This window comes from Aplysia californica, unplaced genomic scaffold (genome assembly GCF_000002075.1).
Source record: "Aplysia californica isolate F4 #8 unplaced genomic scaffold, AplCal3.0 scaffold00062, whole genome shotgun sequence".
NCBI lineage: Eukaryota > Metazoa > Mollusca > Gastropoda > Aplysiida > Aplysiidae > Aplysia > Aplysia californica.
The window spans coordinates 1,682,002-1,708,876 of record NW_004797332.1 but is presented as its reverse complement, the minus strand read 5'-3'; the positions used below and the strand labels follow the sequence as shown (position 1 = coordinate 1,708,876).

Genomic DNA, 26,875 nt, shown 5'->3' with positions numbered 1-26,875 from the left:
TTCAGAGAGAGAGAGAGAGAGAGAGAGAGAGAGAGAGAGAGAGAGAACAGCTTTAATTAATCTTCTACTAGATCTAGCCAAGATAAAATTTTATTTCTGAAACTACCCTGACGACAGCAATGAAATCATCCCTGGCCGCACATGCTGAGGTTCAGGGAAAGAGAATGTCTGGGGGCTCAGTAGATTACCTGGTGTGGTGTTCACCTGTCAACACGGAGGTGTGGAGTTCGATCCCCAAACACCCCCCGATCATGGTAGGTAGGATGGAGAACCTAGTCTTCTTCGGATAAAGACCAACAAAATCGGAGGTCCCGTGTGGTTGTAAGATTGAAAGAGAGTAGGTTTTTATTCATATATACTCAGACTCGATTCCAGTACATGTACTATCAGTGCAGTCTGTCACCAAAGAGTGGTTCTGAATGATGTGTCCACGTACTACTAAATCTAGCAATCACCATCAATGCCTTTCACCCCTGGCTGGGTAGCAGATGTATAGGCCACATACAAGCTTCTTCCATTTATCTATGTCGTGGGCCATCATTCCATGAGCTTCATCTCTCTCATGTCCCTTTCCACACATCTCTTCCATGTTTCCCGTGGCTTACCCCTGCCTCATGCTCCCTGTGGGTTCCATACTTCAACGACGTACATGTACTACATCATATATTCCTTTTGTCCTGTCCTTTCCCACAGCTCTTCATTTCTTATTCTATCCTTCCACTTAATTCTTAGGATATTTCCTCATGCATCTGTTGATGGAAGTCTGGACTTTATTATTAAGTACCGGAATGTTGTCTTCCAAGTTTAGCAGCCGTAGAGGAGCATAGACTTGACATTGGAAAGCCAACAACGCAACTGTTTTATGTTTCTCTTCTTTGTACATCATCTGATCTCATAATTGCTGGAAGCTTTTCCTTTTTTCTGTCCTTGTCACTTACTTGTGGCAAAATGCTATTGACTTATGTGGTGGCGTTGGTCGGTAGTACAGCAAGAGCTCTGTATTGTGCGTTTCATGTGTGCTGGCACGTAGATTTAGGAGTGTCGTGAAGAATGCGTGTCTACTGTAGTTGAGTGTAGCTCTTTCAAACGTTTGGCGGAGATTTTCCTCGACCTGTATGTAGGTGTTTTATTTACCCCCCCCCCTCCCCCCCAGAGAAAATAATCGACACGATTTAGAGTTAGAGTGAAAGGTGGGATTTGACCCTGTCGTGGCCAACCCGGTCTGAGAAGAACACAACGTCCTTGCAAAAAAGATCGAGATACCAGACAAACATTCTACAATGTACCCACACAGGAAATTTCAGGAATCGAACTCAGGTCTTCTGCATGCGATGCCGAAGCTGTTAGCCCGCTACACCACAGACGCCGGTGTCTAGGCGTACACACGTTTGCCAGCTCGAATTACGAATTATCCTTTCGTGCGTCGGAGTCACATTAGGTAGATTAGTACTACACTAGTGTAGTAGTATCGGAGCCAGGTTTTGTTTTTGCTAGATTAAAAAAAAATTCTTGTCCTTTTTTAACTCGTCTTTTTTGTAACGTTCTGCAACTATTAATTTGTCTCGACATATTAAGATTCACAGCTACCCCCCCCCCCCTTTCAGGGATAGGTCTATCTTAGAGTGAGAAAGGCGGGTCTTTCTCGCATGTCGTCAGAGCAACCCACAAGAGGTGTCACAGAGTGTGGAGACCCTCGATGTGCCTGTCCCCATCGTTTTATGCAAGAAAAATTCTGAACTTATGCAAACAGAGCCCAAAAATGTGAAATTATGCGATTCTGTAAGACTAGCACCTGCGTTTGTCGCGGCCGCGATTTTTGGCATTTTTTTGGGTCCGCGAATCGCGACTTTTTCATTTTTCAAAAAAGACAAAACAATGTTGTGTTTTAATTTGTTGGTGTGTTAATTTTTCTAAACATTGTTTTTCTTTTTTTTTCGTGTTTGTACAGCGTAATGTCATTCAATTTGATGCTGTTCCTACCCTTAAAAAAACAAAAAAGGTGTTATGTTAGAGCTTGTCTCCACCAAAAACGAATACTGACACGCCCCAATTGTGTGTAATTCCATAATTTACGTGTAATATCCAGTAGGCCTTCTTTTTCTTGAAATACACACATTTAGGGTTAAAACAGCCAATCTTCAGATAGGTGGACACGCGCCTTAATTTGTTAATTTTTGTGTTTATTTATCCGTGCTGTTCTAATCTTGATTTCATTCTGTTGTGAAACCTTTATTTTTCACGTTTTTACATTTTGGGAGACTACAAATGATATTCAGGATGCTTAAAATGCAGAGCACAAGAAATTGTGGTGCTTTAGCTTATTACGTCTATCAACATATGGCTATATATACGTCGTCACAGAGAGTTGAAAGCTCGAAAACTAATAGCAACTTTGGTCACTTTTTCAGGCAACTTTTGACCACAAAAATGGCAACAAACGCAGATGCCGCTAGTTTAATTATAACAAAGAATGATAAAGAAAAATAATCAGAAATTATGCCAAAAAAAAAGGATCAAATTTAGCTAAAACATGCGGGGTGCATAAAACCACGGGGACAGAATGTGTGTAGGAGTAGCAAGTTCCGAATGGTGAAGGAGGATAAAAATAATTTCTAAGAACCTTGGTACATGCTTATCTTACATTTATTCCTTTGTGTCGGAGTCTGAAGCCAAGTTTTGGAGATAGGTAAGGGAGATGAGCAATGGCTCTCACAATACTAATACGGCCACGCGGTTACTTCCCTTCTTAACCGACAAGGAGGAGAAACTGGAGGTCACGTTTTGATCGCCGTCAGAAAAGAGGTACCGTACAACAGCACCCATCCAACTGTCATTTTTCTGTTACGCTAGAGTGTCCAAGGGTGCCGCTAAATACGACATGCCATATGTACAAAGCCAAGGGCTGGGCCTATGACTACGACATGAATGTCTTTCCATCATATCTTACACAATCCCACTTCTTTTATGGTACTCGCATCCCAACAAGTCGTAATATAGGTGCCAAAGACTAGAGGTGTTACAATAGAGTATCAAACACAAAAAAAGGAGAGATGAGGATGACAGACGTGGGATAGGAAAGGAACAAACCACACCAGAGCACCCACCAACCACTCTTCTTACTCACTCCATCAGAGGTCTGGAATCCTGAGACAGCTGCCCCCCCCCCCCACCAAATCTTTGTCCAGTCAACAGACGACCAACTAGGAATCTTTTGTTAAAAATGCCCCCATCGACACAACTTGGATAATTCCTGAGTCGAGCTTTGACCCTGCCTGTGAAGGCAAACCTGGACTGACAGCAACAACGTGCCATTAAACTGGCGAAGATACTCCAAAAAATTTTCCCACTTGAGACCTGACCCCACGCCTTTTGCATGCAACAGTGAAACACCTTACAACAGCTACACCACAGACACCGGTATTCTTCCTTTGATTTAGACTAAGCAGTAATGAACCACAGAACATTTTTTAAAAACAATTCAAGACAATCCTTTTTTCAAACAGCTCAATACTTGAAAGGTACACGATGCACTCAGATTGCTGACTGAACATTTAATTCTTATTCAAAAGTGTCTCAATTGCACTGGAAACAGTAGGGGGCTCTTTAGGTTTTGCTTTTGGGTAAAGTTTTAGCCTCTAAAGCAAATATGTCTGGTTCGGATACAGCGGGGGAATAACACTGCAGTTCCCTGAACATTGTAAGCACAGAAAACTATAAGTCAGCAAATCACCTTAAAATCTGACAGTACCCCCTACCCATATTATTCAGATTTCTCTAAGACAACAGAAAACAAAAAGCAACGTTTGTGAAAAAACAAAGCACGCAAAACCATTTTGAAAAAAAAAGAAGTCACAATGGTTTATTTTAAATAATGACTAAAAAAAACGATGCAAACCAATAGCACACATCACAGAATGAACAATGAGCGTAAAAAAACCATCCAATTAGGCATATTTCTGTGCATAGGCAAACTCCATACACTACGAGGAAGCTGGGCACGTGGACATCTGTTGCTCTAAAATTACTCATTTGTTCCAGATACTCCTAAGTCAATATACAAATCCAGATGAAGAGTGACATAGGCTGATGAGCGTCAGTTAAGAAATGAGGTGAGATGATCAGGTTTATCACACTCCTTCTTCAGTTCCTCATACAATTTACCTGAAAAGGAGAAAAGAAAATCATGAATAATAAATTATTAGATAAAAAGATAAGGCAGAAATGAAGAGGGGATAAAAATGTAAAATACAGTAGTAGACCTTTTACATACATATTATGTAGTTGTTGAGACCATTTGAAACTCAACCCAACAGAGGGGCATGACCTCTGGAGGTAAACCTGTATTGCCTCGAGATATCTGCCTAAGCAACCCCTGAGTAGTAAGCCTACTCACTTTGCTGGTTACAATTGCAAAAGTACATTTGACAGCTGTACAGCAAGATGAACCATAATGAACACTAGGGAAAACCAACAGCACAGTCCACTGAAAATTTCAGTTTTTGTAAAATTTGTGTGTGTGTGTTAAAATAATACAATAATGCACAAGTAGGAGACGGGCAAAGCAGTTAAAATTTTTTGTAGAGCTCATGAACAGCAAACATTACAAGACAAAACTCCCAACATCAGGGAAAATCTCAGCTCTGACGGAAACAAGGAAACAACCATGTCTACATCAAACGACAGCCCACAGAAGAAACCGATAGACCAACAGTAACAGTTTTCAAACATATAACGGTATTTTTTTCTCTAAGGAAAAAAGAACAAGGAAGATTGTAGTGCACGCAGAAGCCCTGTTTGTGTACAGAGATCTAAACGAAGTTGAACCAACATTTCAAAGCTTATAGAATAAATGCCAACAAACAGTGAAAAATCCCAAAAAAACAATTTGCAAAAGCAATTAAATGAGAAGGAACTCTCAGTATGCATCATCTTGCCCTTCTTTCTCTGGGACCACAGCTTGCAATGTCAGACAGGTCACCTTTGTTTTGAAGATAGAAATCTTGGTAACATTCAACAGTCACCACCCAATATATCATTACACTAAAATATCACAATGAGCACATAAGTTTTTACTTTACACCAAGAAAGACAGTAAACAGTAAAATAAAACAAAAAATGTGACGCAAAATCGGAATTTACATGTAAATATAAGGAAATTAAAACAAAAAAAGAATTCTTTTAATGTAAGCGTTTTTTTCTTCCATTGGCACAAATTAGGTAACGTAAGAGAAGAACTTCAACCCTGCCTGTCAAGGCCAATCCGTGCTGAGGGATACAACATACCAGCAAGAAATACTGAAGTACTTGATAAGATAAAAATTCTCCCCACATGGGAATCCTGTCTTCCACATGCTAAAGAGAAAGGCTTTACCTCTACGCATCAAATAAATTCATTAGGAGTGCTTTCCTTTGTACAAGTAAATGGTGACACAACCTAAATGATCCATCTCCAATACAGTGTGTCTTTGTAGATATACTTTTCTGAGGAAGTAATACCTAACTTTCACCCCTGCCACGGTCATATGAATGAGCACCCCACCCCCCCTCCCAAAATCACCTGAATAAATTATGTCATCAGAATTAGCACTTTCTATCTTTTCCCACAATAAGCTCATTCAGCAACTCTTGGCCTTATAGTATCGTTTTCCCTTCATTTATACAATTAAAACTAAATGACCAAGGACAGTATACTTACAATGTCATCAATCTTGAGGATACTGCGAACAGTCTCAGCTGCCAACTGAATGGCACTGATGGAGACCAACAAAGGCTGTACTACATTCTCCTCCAAGATATTTGTGATCGCACCCTGAGATTAAAAAAAAAATATTTAAAAAACCAATACTATAATAACTAGTAGTATTAGTATTAGTAGACGCTTTACTGCGCTCGCAACTACAGGTCACATGAGTGTCAGAAGATTAGGTGTTACAAGAGAGTAACAAACATAAAAAAGAAGGAGGGGAGATAAGGACGATGGATTTTTTATAGGAAAGAAGAAGCAAACCACACCAGAGCACCCGCCAACCACCCACAATACTATAACTGCATCAGCTGTAGAACGTAAGCGACAGTGGAGAAGTAAACATTGTTTTCCTGTTTGATAATGACAATCCTGACTGGAACAATAAAGCTTATAGATGTACGGTACAGCAACTCTTGGAACACCTCAATGATCCTAACTTTGACAAGCCACGAATGCCATGGTCAGAGTTAACATAACCATAAACATTTTACAACAGCACAAGCACCAACAGACAAAAATTTCTCAACCTTTGATTAACAACAACACAAAGATAACATTCTATTCCAAAGGACTAATAATTATAATAAATAACATTTGTATAGCACACATCTTTCCTTAACAGCAAGCTCTAGGCAATTTACAATCTGTATTGTACGAACTTACCTTGCGCACATTGATACCAGCAGTTCTTTCCCCACTTGCATGTTTCGTCCTCAGCTCTGTGACTGTAGCAATGGGGTTGAGCCCAGCATTCTCCGCCAAAGTGAAAGGGATCACTTCCAAGGCTTCGGCGAAGCTACGGAAACAGTACTGCTCCACGCCACTCAGAGAGTTGGCGTATTCCATCAACTTCATTGACAGTTCAATCTCAGGTGCTCCACCGCCAGCAATCAGTGCCCTGAAATAGAAACATTTAATAATTTCTATTTGCAGAACTGAAACACTCATAAATGCCAAGGTATACACCATTATCATCAGCGATGATGATGAATGTGGTACATGTACAACATACTAGCCAATGTTGCAGGCACAGCATTTATATTATTGAAAATTACATTTCTGTCAGATCAGAGACTAAACGACGTTTTGTCTGAAATCTACAAGATGAAAGAGGGGAAGTGGGATGGGCAAGGAAGGAGAAAACCGGCCACAAGCCCTAGTCAGTTGAGTCTTGTGTGGGAGAAAAGGAAGATTACCACAGCTTAATTTCTGCAAGTACACGGTGAAATTGGCAGGATGCAGGAATCTTTCTGCTACCTACAAAATTCACCATGTACATGTTTTAAATCCAAAGAAAGTATAAGGAAAAACAAATTTCGGACTTGAAAACCAGTTAGCCATGTACACTAAACTGCATCATTATAGATGTTTCTTTTCGTGCACTGACAAAGCTTGGCAGTATAACAAAGTATGGCTGTAGTGGCAAGATCTTCTCACCTTTTCTTGACAAGACATCTGATGACACACAGAGCGTCATGGAGAGAACGGTCAGCCTCCTCAAGCACCAGCTTGTTGGAGCCTCTGATGAGGACAGTCACAGTCTGGCCTGGAACTTGGATTCCCGTCATCTGAAAAACAAAACAATTTCACACATTATTTTAAGAGCGGGTGGACTTCAACGAAAACAAGCACTTTCACGTAATAAAGCAGTGTGAACACAAAAGTATCGTTATTAAATCAGCACACTTGAAAATAAGGGGGAACTCAAAGTAAAGTACAAACCACATGTTTGACTTACACAGTGATAAATCACTTTATATGATTCAATCTGGAGTTTTTAGTCATGCAAGTCTACAAATTAACTATATGAGATGTACACATGTCAACAAAGCAGCCCCTGCCATAGTCATTTTCCAAAATTTTATGTAACTTTGAAAAGTAAAAAAAAAAAAATTTATTGATACCCCAAAAAAGTGGGTCTGTAGACCAACCAGGAAAACAAGCATCATGACAATATGCTTAGTCTTGATTTTAAAAAAAACTGAGACCCATGCAGTACAAAGGAGACATGGTATGGTGATTCATTATCAGTTAGTTCCATATAGATCGTACCTTCACAATTTTGCTGCTTCCGGTCTGTACCTCTTCTACCAATTCTGCTGTTCCGAGATTCTCTGGGGTGAAGTGGTCAACACTGGCGATTGGGCGACAGCCGATAGTCTGTGAGAAAGAAAGTAGCAAACTTTTGAAACACATTCCAATAGAAATAAATAAATTAAAAAATATAAAAAAAACAGCTTCCATTACAAAGAAAAAGTACCAAATCAAAATAATGCTTAAAAAAGCAACCTTTTCTTAAAATTCAAACACCAATACTGAATACCCAAAGCAGGAAAAGATTCTAGGATATCTTTAAGGAAATTCTTTACACACAGTATTAAAACTTACCTTACATACAAATTCCACATCATCTCTCTCCACATCCTTGACAACCAAAATTTTCATCTTGGCCAGGAAATGCAAAGCGAGATCAGACACAGCATCCCTGGAAGAAAAAAAAAAAAAAAAAACAAAAACAAATCAAAAAGGGAAATGAGATAAAGACGCCGGCAAAAATACTGCATCAGATATCCTAGTATCTTCATTGACCATAAGTACAGGTTTGTGAACGTCATTATCATGTGTACAAAAAAAAAACAACTAACACAATCGGTTCTACACTGTAGATAGCATCAAAAGAAACAAGCAAAAACCACCTGTAAAGTTTTTTGAATTTTTAAAAAAACGTCAGTCAACCAAACATAAAAAAAAAAAAGAAGACGTATTTGAAGTCACAACTAAACTCCTGTTGACCCCTTGCATTCAGCAACATCAATTGAGATAAGAAAGTTCACATACTTCTTCCTTGTTGTCTTCTCTTATAGGTGGTGTTCAAACAATGCTCACCTGAGAATAGATTTTTGAATGAGCAGGACATTGCAGTTGGCCTTTTTGATCTTTTTCACAATATCCAGGATGTATGCTCTTTCTTCTCGCAGCACTCTGTCCATCTGGGCGTAGTCTGACACGATGACTTGATTGTCCATCTGAATAAAAGGATGAAAAATAAAAATCACATTACAAATGTTTTTGCACATACAGTCTATTTTCAGGTTCCAGTTTTTTAAAATGCATACATATTCTTTGTATTTTCAAACATGTACATAGCCAAAATATGCGTGTCCCGCCTATTTCAGGACCTGCCTGCCTAACTGTAATTCAAAATTTAAAAAATCAACATGCGATTTAAAATTTTCTATAAATACCTGTGACAGGCAAACTATGCTAACGATTCAATTAAAACCCCCCCAAACAAAACCGTCAACATCAATCTGACTTACATCAGTCTTTGGAGGGGAAATGCAGAACTGGATGAGACCAATCCTTGCCTTCTCTACTTTGTTGGGTCCTCCTGCCCCAGAGGTTCTGCTTGTGAAGACCAGTCCGTCAATCAGTTCTGTGTCCTCAACGGTTCCACTGAAATCACATTATAAGTAGAAACATCACAATGGAAGTGCTTTCACTTTTTTGAGCAAAGAAAAGTAGTACAATCACACAATAATGGTAATTTAGTGTAAGAAAAGTATGTAGACAGAATAAAAGAGGGAACGAAAAGAAGTAAGACTGAGCCTACCACCTAACTTTTCCCCCCACAATGGTAACAGTAATGAGTAAGAGGTCAAACCGCGTGGAACCTGGAGCAGAATCACAAAAATCGATGTACAGAAAAGTGGGAAGACATGGAATACAGTCGAACCCGTGTAAGACGGCCACCCATTGTCAAGGAGAAAAGTGGCTGTCTTAGGCAGGACTGACCAAGATGAAGAAAACCAACCATTCCTTTCTGGGGTAGCCGCATTGCTGTTTTCTTTCTTTTCTTGCTCCTTTGGTGCACGGGTGACAATAAAACGAAATGTGCCAGACAGGGAGGACAAAATGCTGTGGTAAAAACACATGGGTAGCCACCACTCAGAGAACGAACGACACTTCTGTCGCAAGTTCATGTTGACGTCCATTGTTACAGACTGGGTAAACAGTGACCACTCATCTCACGATTTGTGTATGAGCTCTGGACGGGGCTTATGGGTTATGAGGGATCACACGCTTACCTAACCAGCAGCTGAAAATTTGTTACCTACTGGTCAACAGTGGGAGGGGCCTACACCATATGATCGTTGGAGGGACTACTTAACAATAACGACAGGTGAATGGATTACGACGGCTCGTATACAACGCCAGGGGCCAATGCACCATTTATTACATAACGCAATGGAGTCACTAAGGTGGCTGTCTAAGACAGGTGTTATTGCTTGGTGTGATAGGGGTTGTGTGTTAAAATATGGTGGTTGCGTTAAATTATATAGAAAAAACGCAAGGGGGGAATGGAAAGTGTCCATTAGGGCAGGTTCGACTGCAACATCAAGAGGCTAGCCCAGGATAGAGAAAGGTGGAAAGTGTTTGTCCGTGGTCTATACTATACCCTGGTGCAGGGTGAGAAAGCAATGAAGATGAACAGTAATGAAATACACAAGTAATATTTGACTTTGGGTTTGACCCCAAATGAATGAACGCAAAAGGTCAACTTTCTTTCCCCTCACTAACTTCCCGACTAAAAAAGCACACTGGCTTAGAAATAGCAATTTAGAGCACGAGAAAAAAGTAAGACAGACTCGACACACACAGAGGGAAGGAAAAGAAGTAGGACCTACCAATGGCACCCCCAAAACCCCTTTTATATTTCTGGAATAATGTTGCCACAATGTTTCTACCTTAGAGCTCATCTAAATAATGTGAGTACAAGGCACATATTCCAGAAAATAATTATGGTGCTGTCATAATGACATAAGTTCATGATCAAGTCAATGTTATACATAATAAAAGAAATAAATCTCATCAAAGCATGACTATGTCACTTACCCCAACTTTTTGACAATTTTGATGTCTTGGAGATCAACATTTTTAGCAGTTGCTGGATCTATAACCTTCATTACAGCATCAACAGCAATTGGGGAGAGGATTGAAGAGTACTGTGAAACGACCTGAAAGTGGGAAGAAAAAAAAAAAAGCAAAAGAATATTAAAACATTTAAAGAAGAAACGGTGCTTGAACACACATGACGACCTGAGATTTAGACAATTCTTAACAAAGGCACAAAATGATATCTCCATCAGATCAAAACATTCCTCATTTTAATTCAGTACAGGTCTGTGAAAATATCTTCATCTGGAGAATATCATCCTCCAGGCAGGAGGCCACTTTTTGTTCAAACTAGGAAAAAGAAGCACAACCCCACTCACCATCCAGTATACAAAAAACAACAAACTATCTAATAGCGATAGAGTCTGCTCATATATTCCAAGACTAGGGAGCTGCAGACAATTATCTTATGATTTATGTCAACTGCTGCTGTGGAGAACTTTCAGATTGCGATACAAAGGCCAATTTCTGAGACCAAGATTCGCCAAACACCTTCCCCGTTGTTACAATGGTGTTGCTGGACATGCCAAAACTTTTGTCCGAGCAACAAAAAACAGTTCCAGACAGCATAGAAATAGTTGTAGATAACCACCACACTACTGAGCTGAATGGGACAACAGCAAACAAACTTTCACACTCACATCCCCCCTGCCCCAGAAAAATATAACTTGTGTACAGAAATAGACATGTCTCCATCAGATCAAAACAATCCTCACATTGTTTCAGTACAGGTCTGTGAAAAATTATCATCACTTGGAGAACAGTAACAGCAAACATAAAGAAAATAAAAAATAGGTGGAAGTAAAAACACTTCCAATAGAAACCCTGGCATCTGATGAAATTGCTGAAATAAGTGTATTGAATTAACAGAGCCCCTCCATGTGTGGGGGGAGGGGGAGGGAGAGAGAGAGAGAGAGAGAGAGAGAGAGAGTGAGAGAGAGAGAGAGAGAGAGAGAGAGAGAGAGAGAGAGAGAGACAGCAAAAGGCCAATTACCAAAAAAGTTTTTTTTAAAATAAAGCGCTTCCCACATCATACATATCTTGACACTTCCATCGAAATCACATTACAAAAAAGACCCAAAAAATTAACTCTATAGTTTTTAAATTCTGCAAAACTTCAACACAAGTTTCAAGTTTCCCCTCACAAATGACCCCCACCCCTAAAAATTCCAGGTTCACGTCTCTATCAGAGCAAAATATTCCTCACATTGTTTCAGTACAGGTCTGTGAAAAATATCATCACATAGAGAACTTCAATTCAAATAGGTTTGCCTCTAAATAATTTGAGCCTAAAACAAAAAGCTGTTTTCCCAACGAAAGGCAAAGTTACGTTAAAGGCATTTAGTTGACAGCCAAATCAAGGGAAGGAATGAGCAGGTCCCATTAAAAAAGGTTGGTTGAAACTTCATCGAAATATAAATTTTCAATGACAAAGGACCCCCCCATCTGCTAAAATCTCGGTTCACTTCTCTATCACAGTAAAATGTTCCTCACATGTTTCAGTACAGGTCTGTGAAAAATATTATCACATAGAGAACTTTAATTCACATAAGTTTGTCTCTAAATAACTTGAGCCTGAAACAAAAAGCTGTTTTCCCAGCGAAAGACAATGTTACTTTATGTGAATATTCGCCCTAAACAGGGATGTATGTAATAAGACAAGATAAAATTGGAAATTATTTGAAAGACATTTAAGTGACAGCCAAAACAATGGAAGGAATGAGCAGGTCCTATTAAACAAAGTTGGTTGAAACTCAATCAAAATCACAACATTACAATAAAGACAAAATACATTTTATACCCTTACGTTTCTAAATACTTCAATACAAGTTTCCCCTCACAAAGGAACCCCACCCCCTATATTCCAGGCTCCCGTCTCTATCAGAGCAAAATATTCCTCACATTGTTTCAGTACAGGTCTGTGAAAAATATCATCACATAGAGAACATTAAGTTTGTCTCCAAATAATTCGAGCCTAAAACAAAAAGCTGTTTTCCCAACTAAAAGACAATGTTACTTTCAGTGAAAATTCGCCCTAGAGGGATGTATGTAATAAAATATAAGGGAAATTATTTGAAAGCGAAAAGTATTTAAGTGACAGCTAAAATGATGGAAGGAATGAGCCAATTTAGTTGAAACTTCATTGAAATCACCATTACAATATATCCTCTACAGTTTCTAAATTCTGTGATACTTCAAAACAAATTTCCAACCACAAAGGATCCCCATCTGCTAAAATCTCCTTTCACTTCTCTATCAGAGCAAAATATTCCTCACATTGTTTCAGTACAGGTCTGTGAAAAATATCATCACATAGAGAACTTTAATTCAAATAAGTTTGTCTCTAAATAATTTGAACCTAAAACAAATGTTTTCCCCACGAAGAAAATATTACTTGTATGAATATTCGCCTTAAAGAGGATGTTATTAATAAAGTAAAAGGGAAATTATCTGAAAGGCATTTAAGTGACAGCCAAATCAAAGGAAAGAATGAGCAGGTCCCATTAAATCAAGTTGGTTCAAACTCAATCGAAATCACCAATCGAAATCACATTACAATAAAAACAAATAAATTTTACTCTGTAGGTTTCTAAATTTTGCAATACTTCAGTAAAAGTTTCCCTGCACAATGGACCCCCACCCCTTAAATTCCAGGTTCATGTCTCCATCAGAGCAAAATATTCCTCACATTGTTTCAGTACAGGTCTGTGAAAAATATCATCATATAGAGAACTAATTTTAGTTTTAGTAAGGTTTTACGGGGCTCGCAACTGCGCAAGGTCATATGAGCGCAGAGAACTAGTTTGTCTTTAAATAATTTCAGTAATGTCAGACCCACCCCAGAATAAAAAGGCAAATACTGTAGAGTCATTTGAGTGAAACCCTAACAATGACAATCCTGATTCATCTCACAGGGAGAAATTTGTCTTGGACGTTTACAATGGCAGTGGAATGTTACAAGACAAGCTTACAACACATCTGCACTTCCAGGTTGTGACATCTAAAAAATTTACCCACATACAGGGTGATAAAAAAACCCAACAAACTGTAAAACTTGTTTTGTACATATCTTCCTCCATGCTGAAGTTTTGCGTTTCAGATTTTCAGATTTAAACATAATATTCGGAAGCCAAATGGAATTTGTCTGATATTCCTTTTAGAGAAGCCCATTGAACAGTTTTGCTCCATATGGCGCATTAAAGAAACAACCCATTTTCAACCTTGAAGCACCAGTTCGCATTAGGCCTACCACTAAAAGTGGCAACACTCGCTCCATATTGCAAGCTACAGCAGTCTAACAAGTCAACATACAGAAGTCTACAGATATTATATTATTTTTTCCAAATTTCGTTTGCCTGCTGAAATCGTGGTTACAATTAGTAAAGAGGAGAAAGCTTTTTGTATTGAACAATACCTCTCCACAAACTCATCATCCCTAAAATTTCGTAAGTCCTGCACATGGCATGGAAAGAATGCTTAGGTGCCCTCAAGACCTTTGATGTTACGAGTAGAGAAGTACTGTCAGTTTGGATCAAGAGTGGATCAGTACTAAATATTTCTAAATGACCACTTCAGGTTGAACACTCACTATGTACAGCCCTCAGTAGTCGAGTCCCATCTGCAACTAGAACTTTCCTACACTTCAACAGTCTGCATTCTCATGGCAGATCTTAACCTACGACTGTACCATTTTCATCTTTGCTAGGCCGAGATGACATGGATCAGAGCATGGCAATGTGTTCATGATTCCTCGATCGTTTTGAAAAGCAGGATCATTTCCTCAATGACATTAGATTTAGTGCAAAGCCCATTTTCACCCTACGGGATATGTAACTCTAAAAATGCTGTCTATTGGACACCCCACTCCCTATTGCCTCTAGAAGCCACTTCATACTGAATATGTACAGAGTATGTGGCTTTACACACCCATGGTTTAGCAGGTCCTTGTGTTTCGGCACCACTGAACATTTCGACAAGTTAAAAATGTGTCGAGTCCAAAGGAGAGCATGTAGAGCACTGCTTCTAGGAATTTCCTAACGCAATCATTAGTTTTTTAAAACTCTGTAAAAGAAATTAAATATTTTTTTAATGTCACAGGTATGGAAAATTAAATGTTAAAGAGAAAATAAAGAAAAAGTCAACCAATCTTTTCACGACTTCCTTTAAAAGATAAAAAAAACAACAACTGGTGAACTTTGCATTTCTGCCAGTTTTTTTCTTTAAGCTATTTCCGTTTTCAAAATAAGTTTCTTCTTTGTGGATTTTATGTCAAACAATTCCTTTTGAATGAATTAGGTCTGTTACAAATAGCATTCTAAAACAATTTTTGGGCGAGATATTCAGAAAAAAAAAGCTGTAGTTCTTTTTGGATCACCCTGTATGTAGAAAATGTATCATACTTTGAGCGATCACCCTGTATGTAGAAAATGTATCATACTTTGAGCGATCACCCTGTATGTAGAAAATGTATCATACTTTGAGCGATCACCCTGTATGTAGAAAATGTATCATACTTTGAGCGATCACCCTGTATGTAGAAAATGTATCATACTTTGAGCAAAAAATATTCAAAGGCACAGTCCACACTCCCATCATCCCCTGGAACCCCCTCCAAATTATAGTCAAATGCAGTTGTAATGATAGCATGCCTCCATCAGATAAAAACGTTCCTCACATTATTTCAATTTCAGTACAGGTCTGTGAAAATTATCATCACTTGGAGAACAAAGAAGGACAATCATAATGTTACCTCATGCACAAATTTGCTTTGTACCAAGGACTACTATACTCAAGGACGTGCACAGTCGGATTCCTGACTTGGCTAGCGAAGGCCATCGAGTCAAACACTCCGGATATTCCCATACTGACTCAGTGCCTTATCTTTAGCTTTGACTCGTTCGTAGGAATCGGGGACTATTTATCTCCTTTGAAGTAGAATGAATCCTATCTGTAAAATTCGTTGATCTTAATAAAAATGATGCAGAAATGAATCAGATATTGAAAGGTGTCAATATTTTTATTTTTGATTAAGATTCCAAGCAAAGAAATGTAAGCATAATTATGGTCACCATTTATCCGCGTAAGCGCATCCTTCCGGAAAGAAGTGCAGTGATCAATGTATACGATTCAATGTCAAATGTTGTTCCTCTCCTCATGTTTCTCGGAGAGTTTTTGTTAATTCTGTGGATTATTGTGAATTAATCGGCCCGTCTATGCGCAAGGATAGTTTGATTTCACCATGCCGAATAAATGTGGGGTTGTAAACTGCAAGGTAACTAGAATAAAGACAATAAATGTCGAGTGTTCAAGGTACCAAAAGAAGGACTTGAGGGACAAAGATGGCTTTCTGTTTTACCCCCTCGTGAAAACTTATCTGTGAAAGGCATTGGCCATCAGATTATCCTGTGATTAAATTACCTGGAGGATACACTCGACCAGTAGATCAGCCGAGTTTATTTGATGTTCCCTCATCTTGCCTACCAACGCCAAAACCACCCCCTCGTCCATCCAAACAAGAAGGTCAGCAACTCCGTCATTTCATGAAAAAAGGTAAAATCTGTAGCCTTTCAGAATTTTCTCCAGAAAAGGAACTCCACAAGAAATATGACAATTTAATTCTTTCAAGAACAGAGGACAGATTTGTTTGCCTGTTCATGACCGAGCATTGTGAAGAGTGTGTTTTATCAGTAGTTGTTGAGAATAAACCAACATTGTGCTCCCCTCTTACACTCACCGCATTCAAGAAAGGATCCAGAGTTCCCTTGGGAAAAATATTAAATCCAAATAACGGATTGAATTCCTACACCCAATTTTTTGAGTGTGTGCACGTCGCCCTAAACTATAAAGTTCCTTTGGATGTTGTGCTTGAGAGAGTTGTGGAAGTATTGGAACAATCACGTTGCACAAAACTTGAAGACCCAAAGGTAAGAGCCTAGTATACTGGACCAGTAGTGTAGGATTAAGTTTTAAAAAATAATAAAAAGCAATGTCGATCCTTGCTTTGCAGTACATATAATCCAGTGGTTTATAAAAAAAAGGATTATTTTTTCATTTCCCTACTGATAAAATCTCGTACCTAGACAGTTGATGTTTACAATTGGTAAATCTAGATATAGATCTAATCAACAAATTTTGAAGGACTAGAGTAAACTAAGGTAAAGTTAAGATCTTGATTTCTTGTAATTTGTAATTGCCTAGTGGTCCAGTAAACTAGAAGCTTTCTATTATTTTGTTCTTTTATTCAGGAAAAGAAAAGGGAAAGAAAGCTAGACTTTATAACTCATCAGCTGAAACTGTTGACTCACAAACAATTTTCTGTAAGTGATTACTGTTTCGCTATCGAATCGTTTCCCCGCTGCAGTTATGAACAACTAAGAGACACTTTGGTCTAGCAAAGTACAAGAAAAATAAAGTCTGTTGTTTCCTCCTTAGAGATTGAAAGTGTTTTTTAAAAAACATTTCAAAAACTTAAAACACCTCAACAAAAGAATGTGTTTTTATTGATCGACGAGGTAAAGATCTGACCCACTGTAGCTTTCTCTGGTGGTGTCCTCAGCGGCATGGCCAAAAATGAACCGGATTCTAGAGCGACATCCATGTTATGTATCATGGTCAAATGCTTGCATGGTGGACCTAGCATTATGATGTCAGTGATACCAGTACATAAACTTACAGCATCATTTCAATTCGAGGCTGTGAAGGAGGCTACGGCTCTAGTAGAAAAGACAGGAGGCATTGTGAACCCCCTATATGTCTACGTATGAACTGACTAGGATTGGACTTTCCTTTGTAAAGAAAGCAAAAAAATAGAGTTTGTTGTCGTCAGAGACTTGTTGGAATTCTATCAACCATGGGGGAATTTAACGACTTCGACATCGTTCAGTCCAAGAAACTGCTCCATCATCTCGCAAATGTCTTACTCCGCGGTGTGCACAATCTAGAGAAGGATCACCAAAAGAATGCAGCCCTGCTACAGACATCCATCAAGAAGGCACGTAAGGCGGATTCACTTGGTGAGTCAGCCTAATTCTTGTTGCTGTATTTGTAAACATTTTTAAAATGCTTTTCAGACTAATATTTCTGCTTGACATAACAAAAATATAGAAATAACATGTATTACTATGCTACAATATTGCGTTCAACAACATTACAACAGGTTTTAGCTTTCTCACACTCAATATGAAATGTATCTTGTGCCTAGTGATAAGTTGGACATGTTTATATGATGGCCTTCGCTAGCCAAGTCAGGAATCCGACGGTGCACGTCCTTGAGTATAGTAGTCCTTGCTTTGTACATATAATAATAAAACAAAAACAAAACACAGAAATGACTTGAAAGTGAAAGGCATTTCAGTGGCATTTCCAAAACAATGGAAGGAATAAGCGGGCAACATTTAAGCGAGTTGGAAGGAAGAAGAAAGCCCCCCCCAAGCTAGTTCCACATATTACACTGCCATGGTCAGGGTGTCCAGCAATATTTGCTGAAAAAATTTACTACCTGGAAAAAAAAAATTACTACCCAGCAAATCAAGTCCCACACCAGTTCGAAAAAGGGAGTTCATTTGCGCCATCATTAACATATATTATCATTAGGCCTACATAATATATCATATGGAACGAAAATAACACGCAACAAAGTCATCCATTTTCCAGGGGCGTGTTACATAACACACACACACACAAAATATACCCAGTCAACAACATATGTCAGTGTTGAACTGGGGTCCTGTTTGACTAGCCTAAGTATTTCAGTGAGTTATAAATTTTCCTCTCATTATTATATTATATTAAAAAAAGAATCCTGCTTTGAGCGTTCGGAAGGGCCTTGAACAAGAATTTCGACTGTGAAGAACCAATGTGGGTGTCATGACTCATAATATTATGAACATGAAATGAAAAAATTATTGCTCAAACTCAATAACTTGAATGCCCCCAGTAGACCTATGAAGTGCGAGAGTTGTAAGAACTGAGGGGGGGGGGGGAGATGCAGAGACAATGAAAATTTGCCAGCCTTGAACAGAAAGCTACAATATTGTTATAATTTACTATCACCCATACAAAGTTTTTGTCCTCTGGTGTTGCCTTTAGCACCCCCACCCCCTCCCCCGAGTGCATCTTTTAAAAAAATCAATAATCCCCTACCCCATTCGGTAGTCCTAGGCCTATACTTCGCAACGCTCAGGCTTTGAATGAATTTTGGCGACCCCAACAACAAACGCCGGTGCTCACGCGCGCACAGGTTCATTGACCTGTTACGATGGCGAGCCCGACAATCTAAAAATCAGAGGACGCTTGTACTTTCTTTTCTCTCCCCCCCCCCTCCCCATGTGACAATTACAGCAGAGAGACGAATCCGAGTAAATTTTATTTGCGTGGCGGCACAGCGTTTAGACAGATCAATATATATATAATATATATATATATCTATACTGCACAACCTGCATGTCACAAATGTTGCGTTAGTTATCAGTCTATCACCGGCTTATTTCTGAAAGCGAAAGTAGATCTTGATTAGATCTTGATTAGATCTTGATTTTCCCGATCGAGCCTCGGTGTCATGCACACTTTTGCCTGCCGCCATAGCTGGCTTTTTGCGTGAAACGTACTCTCGGACGGGGAAAAGGAGAACGAATATTATATCACAATAGCGACCGGCTAAAACGGAGTCATGTACCGCGGCTAGGGTTCAATGAAGCCTGTTTTGGCTTCATCACTCCCTAAGCAGATTAATTTACGACCGTTTACCAAATGTTTACTACCTTCAAGGCGCATTTACTACCATTTACGACCTGAGTGACAGTTCTGGTACAGCTTGCCAACAAAGTTGTTTTAAAGAAAGCTGAACTAGCATGATATTGTGGTAAATGCTTGAATCCAGAGCTTTAAAAAAAAGAAGAAAAGAATAAGACATCTAATACTCAACTTATGATGTAAAACAAAAATTCCCATAAACACCCCCCCCCCCCCTCTCCCAACATGAATGAACAGGCTCCATCAGACCAAAACATTCCTCACATTATTTCAGTACAGGTCTGTGAAAGAATTTCATCACATAGAGATCACTGATCAATGTTATCTATTTCAGTAATCTTTATGCCAAAAAGAAAAAAGTAGAATCATAAACAAGATGCCAACACACTGGAATTCAAAAGTGGGGAATCCTGACAAACCGCACCGCCTCGCAACAGAAAAGGAATAGAAACGTTTCCTTTTACCTTTGAGTTGAGAGATGTGGAAGCACTTTTCAATAATGACTCTCTGTCATTCAAATCTAAAGGTGTGACCATGGACTCCAGGATTTCTGTGGCTTTCACAGCAGCTCGCTGGAATGACTCGGAGACAGCAGTTGGGTGAATGCCTGTGGATGTAACATCAAGTGAAATAATAAAACAGTGTGATCCGAGAAGACTAATGAAACAAAACCATTTTGAAAATGCTTTTGCACCATGCCTGTCAGGGTCAATCTTCAATACTTCTTCAGCAAAAAGACACAATCATCAAAATTTCTTTCCAATGCAAGAATCCAGCTAATGTATTTGTTCAAGAAGGTAGAAGGTAAGACTCAGTTTGGTAAAATTTTAATGACACTCGCAATTGCATAAGGTTCCGCAAACGCGCAGGACAGAAGTTGGTTGTGTTAACATTAGTTCATAGCAAAAATGGTTGAAGTATCTTAAAATACAGAGAAATTTAGGTTTAAAAACAGCGATTTCGATTTTAAACAACAACACTATTGAACAAGGTAAAGAGCTAGACCATAACAATGTTTAACTTGGCACAATAAAGACGCCAGCATATTTCAGGATCTTGCAAAGACATAAAACACTGGCTTGAAAAAAACAAACAATTTACATGTTGTACCACACAACCAATTAACAAAGTCAAACATCACATTAAACCCACAAACAAGGCTCTCGCGTAAGTTTAAAAAAAAAAAGATCTGCCAGTCTCCATCAGTTCATTACCCTCCTCACATAGCATCAGTACAGGTCTGTGAGAATATCATCACACTGGAGACTAGAAAATCTAACTGCACAGAACACTAACAAGGAAAAAAGACCCACATATTTATCGCAGCCCTGCACATCACTAGAGGGGGGGGGGGGGGGAAAGAGAGAGAAGAGGCAGCAATACCTCTATTAACCCTGGACCTGCGGGGGCCGGGTTTATGTCACCCGATAAGCCTATTTCGGCCCCTCGCTTTTGTTCCGGTCCCGGTGCGGTGCACCGAGCACCATCTCCGTTTCATTCGGGTCACACATCGGGCCCACATTCACGCAGCTCAAGTGTGTGCATTTGTGGTCTACTTCTAGAACCGCCTGCGTTGGTTCCGTAACTGAGGCATATGTCTCATTCAAAACACGCTAAGTTGGTAGCTCTGGCTGTTCCTCCAATGAAATTATAACAAATTGACCCACTTAGACATGAGAAGCTCGAAAGGATAGTCAGGAAACAAGATTTCCATTTTTCTATACAAAATCTTTCAAATGAGCTTGATTTTGTATGAAATTATACTCCCTGATAAAAAATAAGCTTGTTTGATGGTATTGAATACCATTGTGCAGGTGAAAAGAACAATTGGAGAGCAAAACATTGAGAAATTGACCTTTATTATCCCCCTTCGAACCCCAGACAATTCATAACAATAAGAGCGTCTAAAAAGGTTATTCGAATGGGTGTAACTACTCGTAATCTCTTATCAGCTTATAAGAGGGGGTTATTCATGTGTTCGTAACACTTTATAAATAGAAAGCTATAAAAGAGCCTTATTTTCATCACCAATTAATACACTCCCACGGTATTCATGGCGAAAACACACGTTTCTAGGCGCACTCGCTGGACACCAACAGAACACGCTGAGTGACCCCGGCGGCCTGCCCGGAACATCAGACGTAATAGGTTGCCGATAAGATTCGAATCTCAGCACAGACGCAGGACAAGAGTTTATGTGCAACTTACAGTATACAAATCGTGATGCCACTTTAGCTTTGCAACCAAACATGGTTCATATTAGGGATATTTAAGGGTTTCAACTCTTAATTTCCAGAACTGCCTTACCTGTTGCTACATCACTGATAGGACCTAAAGAAAAACCCACTGCATCCTTTGGCAAACGTTTGTACAAAGCATTTATCTACACAAAATCTAAAAGATTTTTAAGCCTCATGTACAGGACATTTTGTGGTGGGAAGACGTCGAGTCCAAGACCTCTCCTCACAATACATACTGTCTACAATCCCATCAAAAAAGAAAACCACTGACCCCTCTCAAGAAGATTGGAGCTGGCATCAAGTAAACTTCCAGCCAATACAACAACTGAAGTGGTTCCGTCTCCAGCTTCAACATCCTGAGCCTTAGACAGCTCAACCAGCTGGGGGAAGAAAAAAATATTTCAATGATGTAAAACAAAAAGCATTTCTTAACGTTATTGACAGCACAATGTGGGAAAGAAAGACTTTAAAGTAGTTTTATTCAATTTCTTGAAAAATTAGAAAAGAACCATAGTGAAAAACAAAAGGTCCAACAATTTGCCGTAAAATTTATTAAGCTATGAAAATGAAAGAAATATCTAAACTTAGTTATCCAAGACAAACGAAAGCCTTGAAATGACAAAAAAGGGACAATGTGGTACCAACCAGCTGAAACTTAAATCGACGAGGCTGTCAAAAACTTTAGTTTTAGTAGAGGGTTTTACGGCGCTCACAACTGCATATGGTCATATGAGCGCGCAAGTGTGTGTGTGTCAAAAACTATAACAGTTGGAAAGTTTTGATCTCAAAATTTAAAACAGTACGCCTGACCATCAAATTCTTTTTACTTCTATTTTGCCCATAAAAAGTGGGTTCTTACAAGAAGGACAAATTTTGGCACATGTCAATGTACATAATTAACCCTATCCGTACGTCGTGCTTTACTATCGTATCCATATGACGTGGGGAACTCTGTGCCACCACTTTCCAAAGAGGAAATTTACTCGTTAATCCGATCTGTACGCTTTACATAGCAGTCATCTGTCAAAATGATTTTTTGAGATATACTGAAAGTTTCAAGAGATTTTCACACGAGAAGTATTCTAAAATGTGAAGAATACAACCCTGGGGTACAAAATGACAAATGATAGGGTTAAAGCTTCACAATACTATTACGCGGAAACATGAAAAGATGCAAACCATGGAATCTGCCAACAATTATAAAACATTAAAATTTATTCATTACCATCTTGGCAGCTGGATGCAAGACCTGCATCTGTTTCAAGATTGTCGCTCCATCATTGGTGATCGTGACATCTCCATTGGAAGCTTGGATCTTTACACAAAACAAAAACAAGTATAATATTAATTAGACAAAGAGCGCATAAGTTCATTTTTTGCACATTATAAAAAATTTGAAGTAACATTTAGCGACGAAGTCCCACTATCAACTTTGTGACAAATCATGAAAGGGAAACCAAAGTGATAATAATGTCAATTGTAAATTGTGTCCGCTCTTGGATAATAATAAAACCCCATTCAGGACATTTGAGAAATGATAAACAAAGTTTTTACAAAGAAGACAAAATGCATAAAATAAACCCCACAAGCCAAAAAGATATGTATAGAACAGGCGAGACAACGTATATATATTATGAACCACCCAGAAGTACAGGTAAAAAATTTCAGTTCCAAGGAAGGGTGGATGAGGTGATGGACTATGGCAGACGTAGACTTGTGAAATACTCAAAATTGTAATTTCGGGTGAAAAACTAAAAATTTTAATTTGACTTTTAGTTTACTTACCATTTTATCCATCCCTCTTGGTCCAAGGCTGGTGCGAATAGCATCAGCAACAGCTGTGGATACAATGGATTTCTTTTTACGAAAAGAACCACTGGCATTTGCAAAAGAATCATTTTAAAATAAAATGAAATGGTTTATGAATTACTTTTAAGCCTTACAACATTCAACGTGTGCAAATGAGTAACAGAAGGAAATGGTAATAAAAATATAAACTTAGATGCCTAAAGACATAATTTTCTTTACCCAATCAAAATATAAAACCTTTCATTATAAGTCCAGATCTTGTGAGAAAAAGGTCTTAACCCTTACAGAACTTGGCTGTTTTTAACATTACATCGGGTAGGACTGCATCCACTCCAACATCCCACTGAGGAGGAATTTGGTTATTTTCTAAAATTCAGCAGAGGCTCTTACTTTGAATTCAGTTGCATTCAGACACTTTTAACACTGCAGAAATCAGTTCTGCTACAGTGGATACCATTCCATTGTAACCTGTTTACTGTTGGGGAATGAAAGAATGATGCCTTAGGCTAAGCAAAAGAAGGCGATTCAAAGGGTCTCAACCAGAGAAACCCGAAAAAAAAGGACAAGCCTTTCAGAAAACGAAGGATACAAGTACAAGCAAAGTGGAAAGAACAATACCCACTTTACAACCAGTGTGACTCTTACACCCCTCAATTGTCAGGAGTTCAGACTAAGAACAGAGGTGATTTTGTGTCTTGTAGTTCCGTTCGTTAAAGTCCACCACCCATATAGTTTTCATCCAGATTGTCTCTGGATGATCCAGAGAAGAAATCCGGAAGTCTTGATGACCAAATAGGCAACACAAAGAACAGGGAAGCAACCTAACTGCAAAACATCAAATTATGGTAAAATTCAGGGGGGCATACCCCCCTGCATCCCTACTCCATATAAAATTAGGTATGGGGGGCAAGCCCGCCCTGAAACCCCCCTACCCTTGACTCTTGGGGCCCAAACCGGCAAAAAATAATTGGGGGTGGGAACTGCCGAAAAAGGGCCATTCTCTGCTTAAATTTTGATTTTCTCTTGGAAATATTGGCCCAACCCGAGGCCCAAGGCAGAGAGTGCGAGAGACCCAAATCTATATAATACCAATATATATATATAGTTAGGCCATCTTTATTCGGACTCGAGTCCGAATATGAAAAAAAGTTATTCGGACTCGGGTCTGAAAAAAGGAAGTGTTTTCATTCTATAGATCTGACATTCAGGGATTCCAATTTTCCGCCATTTTTTAGTTTCCCCCACACCTTTTCTGCGATGCCTGCCGCCTCATTTATACGCCCCCCCCCCCCCACGTTTCCCACTTTCTTTGTTGTAGAAAAAGGTAAAATTGAAGATTAGCAGACCACCTGGCACCTGCATATTATGAGCTGCGTTTAAAAAAAAAGACCGATTCGTTCAAATACACAAGCCTGTGTCATCTCGATTGTTTACCAAGAAAAAGTTGTGTTACTGTGTAGAGCTGAGCATACGGCAACTTTTGATTCCATAGACCAGCGCACAATTCATTACGTAGATCTACGTCAAGACTAGCTTATTATTGTAATAAAGATCAGTTGCCGTGGGAAAAAAGACTGGCGCGTATGCGACGTTCCAACGCCCGGACCGATAGTGCCCCCCACCCCGACACGCACACAGCCACACGTGTTCAGCCCGCCCATCTGACCCCGACACACGCAAACATTTATTAGAAGCGATATAACTTTTCAGGCCGGCCTCAAATTCATCATAAGATAAAAACTCGGCTCCTGCACAAAACGCCATTTTGCCCGAAGTGATACCGGTCTCTACCCAGCCTGAGGCGAGTCACGAGTGAGGCAGGACAGGAAGCCGGAGTCACAAGTCACAGGAAGTCGGAAGTGATGTCATGCTGGACAAGAAGAGTCCGAATAACATTTTTTCATATTCGGACTCGAGTCCGAATAGTCACTTTGATATAGATCTAGTTAAGTAGGCTATTGAGTCACAAGGACTTCCGCAACGAGCGACCACCCCATTAAACACAATAAAGAAGGGGCCTAACCCTAACCCAACCCCTCAATTCTGCTCTGTCTCATAGTGGGAGGACTTCCGTAACGAGCGACCACTATGAGCAGAATTGAGGGCTTGGGGTAGGGGTAAGGGTAGGGTTAGGGTTAGGTCTAGGCCTCTTCTTTATTGTGTTTGATGGGGTGGTCGCTCGTTACGGAAGTCCTTCCCTCATCCGTCATAGTAGTGGTCGCTCGTTACGGAAGTCCTCCCATTGAGTCTATGACAATTTGGAGCTTGAAGGACCCGAGTTGACCAGCAGCCTTTGAAATATCAATAGACTGGAATTCATTTACAATTTAGAGATGAACTAGCAGATGAATGTAGAGCATAGGGTGGGTGGGGGCTGCTGGTGCCCCACCCCCCTCACCTGAATCAATCATCAGACTCACTCTCATGTCTCAGTAACAAGCCAGACCAAGGGAAAAAATTAATCCCAACAGAAAATCTCCTCAGCTTAATGGGTGTCCAGAGACTAAAGAAAAGAGTTGACTTGGATGACAAGTAGATCTAGTGATTATTGATAGATCTAAAACTTTGAAGTGATATCAGCGAGTGATCGTTTCCATAGCAACAATAACATGATTCATTACATCAATTCATCTTGTAATTAACCTCTAGACTAGAATCCAGACGGAGTTCACATATCTGCATTTCTACAGTCAAGTAGTTACATTATGCGGGACTAAGAATTCTTTAACTAGATACTCTAGTTTTCTAGACACAAAAAAGTATAAGAGTGTTTGTGTATTCCAGTGATAACGGGACATGACAATGTCAAAATTCCTGCTAAATCGAATGGCTGGACCCATGTTTACCTTTCGCGGCGGTGATGTTGCTGTATCGGATCTGAGTTGGTTTATCCTTGTCTTTGTACTCAGATTTACTCGCGGAATCACCGCTACCTCCTGCTGCAACTATCTGAGGCATCTTGAACAGTAGATTGTGTGTTTCAAAATAAGATGGAAACGGATTGAATCCCCAACCGGTTAGCACATGAACAAGGACTATTCTAGAACAACACTATGCCAATATGGCAGCGTCCATAGAACCGGTGATGCCAGGTAACATAGCATACATAGCTGAGAAAGTGACCAAACAAAGTTTTGTTTTCTTCCTGCTATCAATACCATATCTTCGTCAAATCAAATTCTATGATTTTGATTAAACATAATGGTGCTTTCATGAACACTGATATGAGTGGATTAAGGATATGAACTAAGATTATGCGGCTTGGTAAGTAAGTTAATCAATTTTTTTTTTAAGGAGGCTTCAAAGTGACTGAGTTGTCCCATTGGTTCGGTAACAACTCCAAGAAAATTTTAAAAACATATTTTGAAAAGTG

General features: G+C 39.3%; 1 protein-coding gene across 1 annotated transcript; it reads right to left on the bottom strand.

The window, feature by feature from the left end:
- Positions 1-3,831: 3,831 nt before the first annotated feature.
- Positions 3,832-26,597, bottom strand: LOC101845906 (T-complex protein 1 subunit delta). Its single transcript, XM_005093379.3, has 14 exons — positions 26,349-26,597; positions 23,479-23,531; positions 22,919-23,008; positions 21,965-22,073; positions 19,918-20,060; positions 10,643-10,764; positions 9,067-9,202; positions 8,633-8,772; positions 8,135-8,231; positions 7,799-7,906; positions 7,184-7,314; positions 6,410-6,644; positions 5,696-5,809; positions 3,832-4,161 (listed from the first exon to the last, which is right to left on the bottom strand). The coding sequence occupies exons 1-14, from the start codon at positions 26,458-26,460 to the stop codon at positions 4,141-4,143; spliced, it is 1,611 nt and encodes a 536-aa protein (XP_005093436.1). The 5' UTR covers positions 26,461-26,597; the 3' UTR covers positions 3,832-4,140.
- Between the last annotated feature and the right edge of the window lie 278 nt (positions 26,598-26,875).

Excerpts from the sequence above, each read along its gene's own strand:
- LOC101845906 (XM_005093379.3), bottom strand. The coding sequence starts at position 26,460 with ATGCCTCAGATAGTTGCAGCAGGAGGTAGCGGTGATTCCGCGAGTAAA. Across the intron at positions 5,810-6,409 it reads CTGGTATCAATGTGCGCAAG|GGTGCGATCACAAATATCTT; the intron begins GTAAGTTCGTAC and ends TTTTAATCTCAG. Across the intron at positions 4,162-5,695 it reads TCCTCAAGATTGATGACATT|GTAAATTGTATGAGGAACTG; the intron begins GTAAGTATACTG and ends TCTCCTTTTCAG.